This window comes from Nannobrachium achirus (genome assembly GCF_963921795.1).
Source record: "Nannobrachium achirus genome assembly, chromosome: 21".
Taxonomy (NCBI): domain Eukaryota; kingdom Metazoa; phylum Chordata; class Actinopteri; order Myctophiformes; family Myctophidae; genus Nannobrachium; species Nannobrachium achirus.
Window position 1 is genome coordinate 30,597,850 of NC_137828.1, and position 10,940 is coordinate 30,608,789.

At 44.5% G+C, this 10,940-nt stretch overlaps 1 protein-coding gene across 1 annotated transcript in view; it reads right to left on the reverse strand.

Annotated features, from left to right (window-relative positions):
• slc51a (solute carrier family 51 member A) overlaps positions 1 to 10,940 on the reverse strand; it is a 35,996-nt gene extending 25,056 nt beyond the window's left edge. The window contains exon 1 of the mRNA XM_080752058.1: positions 10,482 to 10,940. Within this exon, the coding sequence (XP_080608184.1) occupies positions 10,482 to 10,557 (76 nt within the window). The 5' untranslated portion in view covers positions 10,558 to 10,940. The remainder of the gene's footprint in view (positions 1 to 10,481) is intronic.

The window sequence follows — 10,940 nt, forward strand, 5'->3', positions numbered from 1 at the left end:
ATATCTCTATGAGCAGGGCATAAGACTCCCTAATCGGGAGATAAGCGACCGTTGGTCGCTTATCTCCATAAATATCACAACCTCCACCTCTCACGTCATACGGGCAGCCATAGTTACACCTGGAATGTTGAATCTCCATATATGGAGATAACCTACGCATCACACAAAGTCTGACCTCACCAGCCCATACTTGGGCATGGACGACTTATATCTCCATATACGGAGATGGCCATATATGGAGATACGATGACATCACAGAGTCCACAGCTGATGATGTGGCGTGATGTCATACAATACACAAACAAGCCCTATATAAAGGGGCAATTCTCACCAGGGAAGAGAGCATTATCGCCAGGGTCAACTAAGCTTATAGCTTATCATCACATCCAACCATCTTAAGATACTCAGCTAGTGGGGAATGCTCTCTTCCCTGGTGAGAATTGCCCCTTTATATAGGGCTTGTTTGTGTACTGTATGACATCACGCCACATCATCAGCTGTGGACTCTGTGATGTCATCGTATCTCCATATATGGCCATCTCCGTATATGGAGATATAAGTCGTCCATGCCCAAGTATGGGCTGGTGAGGTCAGACTTTGTGTGATGCGTAGGTTATCTCCATATATGGAGATTCAACATTCCAGGTGTAACTATGGCTGCCGATGTCATACTGATGTCAGCAGTGTGATGTCATACTGATGCGGAGATATGAGCAGGGCAAAGGTGTGACGTGTGACGGACGGACGGACGGACGGACGGCCGGTGGAGGTTTTGATACCCTACTCCACAATGCTTTTATTTAAGGCATTTTTATATAATATCATCTTTATTGCGACCGTTAGGTCGCAGTTTAGTATCAAAACCTCCACCGGCCGTCCGTCCGTCCGTCGGTCACACGTCACACCTTTGCCCTGCTCATATCTCCGCATCAGTATGACATCACACTGCTGACATCAGTATGACATCACACCATATATGGAGGGATGTGTTGGTTATCTCCATATCTGGAGATTCAACCTTCAACGATTTTGACATCTTGTTACTAATCTGTCGGTAGATAATGCCGGTCTTATATAAGGGTCATTTGTGTACGGTGTGATGTCATACTGATGTCAGCAGTGTGATGCCATACTGATGTCAGCAGCTATGTCTCTATATATGGAGTTATATGTTGTTCGTGTCCAAATATGGGGCTTGTGAGGTCAGACTTAGTGAGATTCGTCGGTTATCTCCATATATGGAGGGATGTGTTGGTTATCTCCATATCTGGAGATTCAACCTTCAACGATTTTGACATCTTGTTACTAATCTGTCGGTAGATAATGCCGGTCTTATATAAGGGTCATTTGTGTACGGTGTGATGTCATACTGATGTCAGCAGTGTGATGTCATACTGATGCGGAGATATGAGCAGGGCAAAGGTGTGACAAGGCCCTGCAGAAAATGCATGACACGCTGCTGCGCCACACTCAGCACCCCTAAAAACCAGTACTTGGGATTTGTTGATGTAAATGTTCACATAGAGTGTAATAATTGGTAAAACAAACTTTTGGCCTATTTGTGGAGATAAGCGACCAACGGTCGCTTATCTCCCGATTAGGGAGTCTTACTGGTGTATGTAACCAGAGTAGATAAAGAATAAATATATTGCTGCTGTGCTCCATTCCTCTAGATGTGGACAGTAGTACTGACAGATTCACCACCCTACAGATTGCCAACAATCGGTTGGTTTCCAGCAAGTGAAAGATGTTTTTTTTAAGAAGTCTGGCACAGGATGCAATCCTCTACGCCAGACTCAACACAATATAAACATTTTCTTAAAAAAATGTGATATTCATATTCACAATTCACAACATACTACCCTGCAACCCACTAACTCACACACACCACCCCACAAATATATCCGTAACCCACATACAATTCTACATACAAATACATATATACATACAAGACATATACATGCATAATTTCATGTTTTACATTACAAAAAAGTATAGTGAAACTTTAAAGGACAACTTTTTGTACAACAAAAACAATAGAAAGCAGTAAATGAAAACATTTTAACACTCATCTTTTCTTTTCTCTAATTACAATCTAAAATATGTACCCTTGTTGTAAAAAAACGAAGTTGTCCTTTAAGGGGCCTTTTCCTCCAAAATAACCTTGGTTCAAGAACCAGTGCCTTTCAACTTTCTTGGAACCTTGGTTCGTTCTTGCGAACCATCCACGAACTGGCTTGCGTTTCCACCAGATTGAACCAGATTGAACCAGAGGAACCAAGGATTTTGTGGTTCCGAACCAACTTTTACGTTTCGAAACCAACTCGGTTCTCGGTGGAAAAGCTCACCTCTGGTTCATCCCATATAGGCGGGAGAAAGAACCTGAACCAGTTCTTTGCCGGTCGAAAAACGCCCTAAGTGAAACCAGTAATCCAACAGAGCTGACTGGCCCCGAAAAAAACAGGGCTACATCCGCTGCTGTGGGGGACATGCAGAGGACTGTGTGTTTAGGAGGTAAAAGTGCCACAGACAACCAGAGGAGGAGACCCCAACAGTTCTTCTGACCCAGGTCACTGGGACAACGAATAGACCAGGGTTCTTCAACGTTTTCAGGCCAATGACTCCTTAGTTGAGAGAGAGATGAAGCAGGGACCCCCACTACATACTGTATGTGTGTATGCAGATTTTCATAGATTTCATAGATAGATTCATAGACTTGTTTGACAGCAATGTCATCAGTCTCAGTTGAATGTGTGTCAATGTGTTTTTTCAGACATTTAACCACTTAAATCGTCGATACTTAGTCAATCTGATCTGCTCTTTTTAAACCTCTACACCAAAAATAGCCGATCTACCTCGCAGTGCGAGGCATTGAGAGGTGGAGATCTGCTATTTTTGGCTAAAGTTAAGAATAGGGATGTGAGGGTTAATGTTGTTAATTTAAAATAATTATCCTATCACAAAGATTTGGCGGACCCCCTGTAGTAACTCTGGGGACCCCCTAGGGGTCCCGGACCCCCTGTTGAAGACCCTTGGAATAGACCAATAGGGGTGTGCTGCTTACTGGGCCAAAATGTCATTACAAATGAAAACTAGAAAGGGAAGTGTGTCTGTCTGACTGTGTGTGTGTGCAGCTAATCTTAGAAAACACTGATCATCAGCGGCAAACCTTTCATGCACACTGCCAGTAGTTTATAGAAAACAGTCCCTGAATATTTTTTCAATGGATCAATGACAACGATGTCATCATGTAATAGGGCTGTCACGATATGACATTTTACATGACGATTAATTGTCACTCAAATAATTGGCGATTAACGATTTAATTGTGTTTTTGTCGTTGATAATTACATTTCTGTTTGGCTTTTAGGCTTTGAAGTTGTACATGGTAGATATGACACATAACCTAAATAAGAAATTACTGACATAATTTCTTATAATAATAAGAAATTACTGACATATTTGACAACTTACTTTGATAGTGGAAATAGCCGATCTACAAGCTCACAACACGTCGCAATTTCGGACATTTTTCAACATTCACGATTATGACGATTATGCCAAAATAATTGCGATAATGTCAAATAATCACGATTAGACGATTATGTAATAATTGTGACAGCCCTACATGTAATACTCTTTTCGTGACTGCATTGCCCCCGCCCGCTTGTCCTTCACAGATGGGCCATGATGTCACTGACTGTATCATAGGAACGTGTTACGTGTGGGGGCTGCTGCATTTACATAACCTTGCTGTGTAACTATTTACACAGCAGATATCCGTTTGTGAATCAAACATAAACAACACAGAACGTCAATGAATTGAGTATAAAGGACCCCAATGGAAACAAGCCATAGTGCTTTCTTGGGTTTAAATCCTCTTAGCAGACCCTATATTGAACTGTATTTTATTTTCATGTGCTTTTTCCTGCGAACTGCTAATAAAGTATTCAATCAATCAATCAGTCAATCAATCAATCAAGCCAAAAGCGATTTCCCTGACACCCAAATGGTAAATGTGATATTGCACCTTTATCCAAAGTGCTTTACAATGTGCATTATATCCATCCATGCACACACTGACCATGGAGGAAACCATGCAAGGAACCAACCTGCTCATTGGGAGCAGTTAGGGGTTCAGAGTCTTGCTCAAGGACACTTCCACACTTCCAGGGGGAGTCGGATCCAAACAGGAACCTTTCAATTCACAAGTGGCCTCCTCCTGAATAAGCTATGGCTGTATGTGGTGGTATGACCTGGTGTTGTGTCACTCAACACTGTCTGCATGCCAGGTTCTGACTTGCTTCTTCTCTGCTTCTTCCCCGAAATGCTGGTGATGCAGTGATTTCCTTAACTGATGCCATCCCCAGGTGCTCGGGTCATGGCACAGGGGTAAAGTACCAGCCCGCCACCGCGGAGTCTACGGGTTTGAATCTACGGTGGTACCAAGCATCTATACGAACACAGTTGATCCATGTGTGTTAGGGGAAGGTAAGCCGGGAGGGGAGAGTGATATGTGTCACTCCTACGGGATGGGGCGGCGTCCGTCAGTGGGGAATGTCGAGTGGGAGGAGTCGGACAAAAGCACTACATCCTCCTGGTGGGGGCTCCTCACTGGCAGGTGAGCCAGTAGGCTGAGTAGGGTACAACAACAGTGGGAGGAATTAATTTACATAATGACAGATAAATGCAATCGACCCATTGAATCTCTTAATCTCTTATTTGACTCATACAAAACTGCATCTCTGAACCACTTAATGCAGGTCCATGAGGAACTGGAGAGGGGGGCTCAACACAACTAATCTCTCTGTTGCAACACAATAACACATAAACCCTGTGACTGACAGATTAGACCAAAATAACAATTCCTTTCCTTGCACATACTAACTAGACAACCAACCAAAAACATACATAATCAGACACAGATGCATCCCGAGGCATGTTGGGAAATCCCTCCTCAAACAACTAACAGCCCAGGATGCCACCATTTCTTTTTTCTTCTTTTTTTGAGCGGTGGTAGCCGCTCCTGTGATTCGCTTTCAAGATGTTACTGGCCGTGTATGTCTGTCGCCTGCCGTGTATGTCTGTCGCCTGCCGTGTATGTCTGTCGCCGGCCATACCTCTCCTGACCACACACACAGACCACACACACACACACACACGTTAAAGGAGGGGCGCTATTGAGCAGGGCAGGCAGACAACACACTCTCTCTCTCTCTCTCCCTCTCTCTCTCTCTCTCTCTCTCTCTCTCTCTCACACACACACACACACACACACACACACACACACACACACACACACACACACACACAGCGCAACGGTGGGGGCTTGAGTGTGGGGAACACGCACCACTGAGGCAGACAACACTCTCTCTCTCTCTCTCTCTCTCTCTCTCTCTCTCTCTCTCTCACACACACACACACACACACACACACACACACACACACACACACACAGCGCAACGGTGGGGGCTTGAGTGTGGGGAACACGCACCACTGAGGCAGACAACACACTCTCTCTCTCTCTCTCTCTCTCTCTCTCACGCGTTGGTCAGGGACCGCGTTGGTCAGGGACGTGCAGAGAATGTTAAGAGAGGCAGGGGCTGACATTTCTAAAAGGGCCCTTTGGTGGACAATTCTCTCTTAAAAGGGCAGGGGCTCAAGCCCCGTTTGATGTCTGTGTGCACGTGCCTGACGACTGGCGTTGGTAAAAGCAAGAGCAGTATCATCGCATCGTCTATGCGAAGCGTGGAACAACCACGATGTGAAACGAGCAATTATAATCACACCAATGGATTATGTTTTCGTTTGAACCAAATTAGGTAGTCTACAGAGGGACGGAGGGAGTTTTACCGTGAACGTGGCTGCGTGCAGGCAGACTCGTGAGAGAAGAAATCCATGCTTTACACAGTGTTTTCGGTGGAGAAGTCTCGTAAACAGTCTGCCTTCCCGTCCCTACCAAATGAGTCGCCCGTTTCAGCTTGACTCGTTATCATTCTGAATCAATTAATGTTACATTGTGTGAAACGTGAGCACGTTTAACTCAAGAGGCAAAGCACTGTCTGCTAGGCGGAGGACGGTCAGTGCAGGGAAAGTTCAGTAGCTGGAGGTTTATTCTTCGCTGTATGTCGGTGTCGCTAAACAAGCACCCTTTTAATTAATCTACAAGCCCACAACCTATTGGATCAGTGACGCATTGTGGACTTTTAGATCAGCCCACTTTTGCAGCGACGAATGGAGACTTCTGCCTCGCGAGACCAGCCACATTTTAACGTTACACGCGAGAAGTGCTGCAGATTTGTTGTTTTAATTAAATATAAATTAATTCGAAGCTCTAGGGGTTGGTGGGTAAACCACCGCTCAGTTCACACGGGTGTGATTTTTTTCTACAAAGTGAGCCCTGGCCAAGAAAGCAGCATACAAATTAGGCACAAAACTTTTAAGACCTCCCAATAAGTGTTAGCAGGGGCGTCACGAGGGGAGAAAAGTGGGACTGAGCCACTGACTGCCAGTGGTGACCATGTGGAGGACAGCCACTGACTGCCAGTGGTGACCATGTGGAGGACAGCCACTGACTACCAGTGGTGACCATGTGGAGGACAGCCACTGACTGCCAGTGGTGACCATGTGGAGGACAGCCACTGACTACCAGTGATCTGACCATGTGGAGGACAGCCACTGACTGCCAGTGATCTGACCATGTGGAGGACAGCCACTGACTACCAGTGATCTGACCATGTGGAGGGCAGCTACTGACTGCCAGTGGTGACCATGTGGAGGACAGCTACTGACTGCCAGTGGTGACCATGTGGAGGACAGCCACTGACTGCCAGTGGTGACCATGTCGAGGGCAGCTACTGACTGCCAGTGATCTGACCATGTGGAGGACAGCCACTGACTGCCAGTGATCTGACCATGTGGAGGACAGCCACTGACTGCCAGTGGTGACCATGTGGAGGACAGCTACTGACTGCCAGTGATCTGACCATGTGGAGGACAGCTACTGACTGCCAGTGATCTGACCATGTGGAGGACAGCTACTGACTGCCAGTGATCTGACCATGTGGAGGACAGCCACTGACTGCCAGTACCTGGCCCTGAGAAACTGGAGGAGGCAGCTAGCCAGCTACTGTACTGTACCTGACAAGCATGAGCTAAATGCTTGAGGAATATACAGTATAGGCATATACAGTATACTGTATATACCGGTACACACACAGACACATACGCACACACGCACGCACGCACGCACGCACGCACGCACGCACGCACGCACGCACACACACACACACACACACACACACACACACACACACACACACACACACACACACACACACACTGGTCCTTGTGTGTAACCCTGTTCAGGTGTCAGTCTGACACCTGGCCATGTATTTCCGACGGAATTAAATAAATTGACAAATGATGCTGTCTGTATCCCAAAGCAATATGCTTATGCAATTATGCAATATATTTTACAATGTCTCTCAAGAGGTACAAGAGGGTTTATTTGTTGTCTATCTCACACAGGTACAAGCAGCGACTAGTTGGTTTTCTATGTGCTGCAGACTGTGCCACAATAACCATTACTATATAACATCGAGGTAATAATAGTGATAACGGATATACTGTGATATTGCAAAATAAGAAAAATAATAACGATGAGAATAGCAGATGCGCAGGTACAAAAGCAGACATTTGGGGATAGGAGAGTAGGGGAGAAAACTGAACCATGATGCTTAATGTGCGGTTCCAATGCCAACTTTAAAACAGTACCAGCTGGGTTTCTGTAAGTAAGGCCAATCCATAACCAAAGCAACTCGTTGCAAGAAATTGCAACGGTCTGGACTGACCAGTTGCAGACCGGTGCCCTTTGGGGATAATGGTTGCAAGTAGATACAAGGAGTTGCAGGGAACTGCATTGGTGTGGACTGGCCTAGGTCTGACACCTGGAGTGTCCTTCAGATGTCTCAGTCGAGTCAGTGTTGTTATGTTGTTAAGCTAACCTGCCTGTAATGTCAGGGCCATTAATGATGAAGACCTTCACTGAATTAATGGTAACTATAGGCAGCTGTTTCTGATATTCACGCCTTGCACACAAATGGAATAAAGGTGTCCATCACAGGGTATGTGGTTTTCCGCAAGAAAAATGTGTTATCCGAGAAGGGTGCATTCTACATTTTTGTGTGAAAATGGATCAGGTCAAACCAAACAAAAATCAGACAAAGAAAATAAGAAGCTATTGAAAATTAACCAGGAACTATCTATGATTCACAGAAACGATGATACATGAATCGGATGGATTGGATCTTCTTGTGCCTATGAAGTAAGTTAGTTCAAATGAGGTGTCAAAACAGGTGTATCCAACTACAACTTTCCCAGGAAATTGGCACAGTACACAGCATATGCACACAGAATGGGCATGCAGTGCAAAAACTAGTCTAATCCAGGGTTTCCTCAAACTGTCTCATTTCAACCCCATACAAGATTTGTGTTGTTTAACTGTAGCTGAGAGACCCCCTGGAAAGTAACCCCATAAGGACCCTGGACCCCACTTTGAAAATCACTGTATTGGCAATAAAGTAATTCTGATGTCTGATTCTGAAAAGCGTGATTAGGTTTTAGAATAAACTTGTTTATATTAGGCTATAATACTTTTAATATATGGATTGTTATGGCTTAATTCTTTCATAACAAAGACTTATTGGGTGTCCTTTAAAATCAGTAAGAAGATTAGCAAGCCATGCTCATTATAGGCCAATATGGAAGCGGTTTTAACAGCCTACTAAAATCCAAGTCACATCACAACATAGGCATATAAATGATGAATGGTCTTGGGTAGGCTATTCGACAAACACTAGCCTATATAGGCTATAATCACATTCACAACATTTATAACAAATGGCTATTTGACTATTAGTGTAACAGCATTTGGTTAAACTTGCTGTTTAGCTATGTGTGTAAAGCACTGTGGTCTGAGTCTGAGTATGCAGTTAAAAAGCATTGTGAGCTGAGCTGTGATTTAAATGGAATGTGGAGAATCAGCCAGACAATACATACGGTAGTTTTTTATAATTAAAAAAACCCTAAGAAGCTAATGTATTTACATAGCAGCAGCAGGTTAAAATAAATGCAGCTTGGGTCGTATAGCCTATATATGCCAATGTTTCTCAAATGGGGGGTACATGTACCGGCTTAGGGGTACTCGGAGGTATACCCCTAGAAGAAATCTTAAAAGTAAGAATTCAAAATAGTGTTGTATTGAATTAAAGGATTCAAATTTACTATAATAATTGTTTTGGCTTAGTAATGCGACAAATACGAAAACAATCAAAATGTGGTTTTTGACATCACTATTTTCTATGTATGCAGACTTGCAGAGTCTGATTCAGAAAGCATGGAAAGGGGGTACAGAAGTCAAAAAAGTTTGAGAAGCACTGCATGGCCTTGACCCAGGAAGTTAATGTAAGTTGGCTGATAGAGAGAAAGTAGCCTTGGAGCCATGGATCAAGATGTAGGCTATTAATTATAAAATACATGGTAGTCTTCATCCAATTGGCAAGAGAGAGAGCAAAAACGATAGTGATAGTTAGATACCAAATGGTTCCATTTGAACACAATCTGAGTTAAATTAACATTGAATTTACAATATAAATTGGGGTCTCAGAGATAGAAATGGGCATTGAATGGGCTCTGTAGGCCTACGCTATAAATGCATGTCAAACTGGGGGTCCTTGAAATTAAACAGAATAACTGCTATAGAGCCGTAAAAAAAATCTTCTATGGGGATCTTTTCAAATGGTAAGTGTCAATTTGGGGGTCCTTGACATGTAAAAAGTTTAGGAACCACTGGGCTGCAGTATATCTCCCAGGCATAATGGCAACACCTGTCCTGATGTGGAAAGGGGACACTGCATGTCTGCACTCTGCATCTCTACTATTATAGCAGGGCTCTTCAACGTTTTCAGGCCAGGGACCCCTTAGTTGAGAGAGAGATGAAGCAGGGACCCCCACAACCTTTTTCATAGTTTCTATAGTTTCATTGTTTGTCAGTGTATTTGGGATTCATGTTAATGTGTTTCCAGATATTTAACCACTTGAACCATCAATCAATGCTTAATAAACTTGACCTTTCACTGTGTACTTAGTCTGCTCATTTTTCCCCTCGACACCAAACCTCTTGGTGACCATGTGTGGTGAAAATAGCCGATCTACAAGCTCACAACGCCTTGCTGCTAGGCGTTGTGAGCATGTAGATCTGCTATTTTGGCTATAAAGTTCTCAGAATTTGGACACTAGGGTTCAAGTGATTAATATAAAACAGGAGAAAAAAAGCTTCTATCACATAAAGATTTGGAGGACCCTCTGTAGTAACTCTGAGGACCCCCTAGGGGTCCCGGACCCCCTGTTGAAGACCCTTGCTATATAGCCTATACGCTCTTTTTCCTAATAAAAAAACGGCACGTCTAGCCTATACTCACGAAGGATGATGTCGATGGCAACCGGTGCCTGTCGTGCCCTGCAACTCGGGTCAATAGTTCCATTGGTTCCGTCCATGCTGGCTGCAGAAGAGCGAAAGTTCCCGCGATGCAATTTCCAGTTTCAACCACTTGCTTCTTTACATCCAGAACCGCAGATGATGCCAAAAGTTTCCAGAGAGTGGTGGACTGGTGGTGGGTGGTGGGCCGGGCCCGTACGGCGACAACACCTCACAGAGCGGAGTGGGGAAATGCCGCTGAGACAACGGTGGCTCCGCAGACAGTGCGAGGTTTGGGAATAAATCACCCCCGGCTCCCGAAACTGTGTTGCTGAAATAATGAGGGTGAGGGCACGCCTTGCCTCTGACAAATCACGGCTGACTGTCTAATAATTGACGCAACGCACGGCCGGGGGTCCCGTGGAGGGGCCAATTGTGCAAGAATCATGTTCGGTTGGTCATC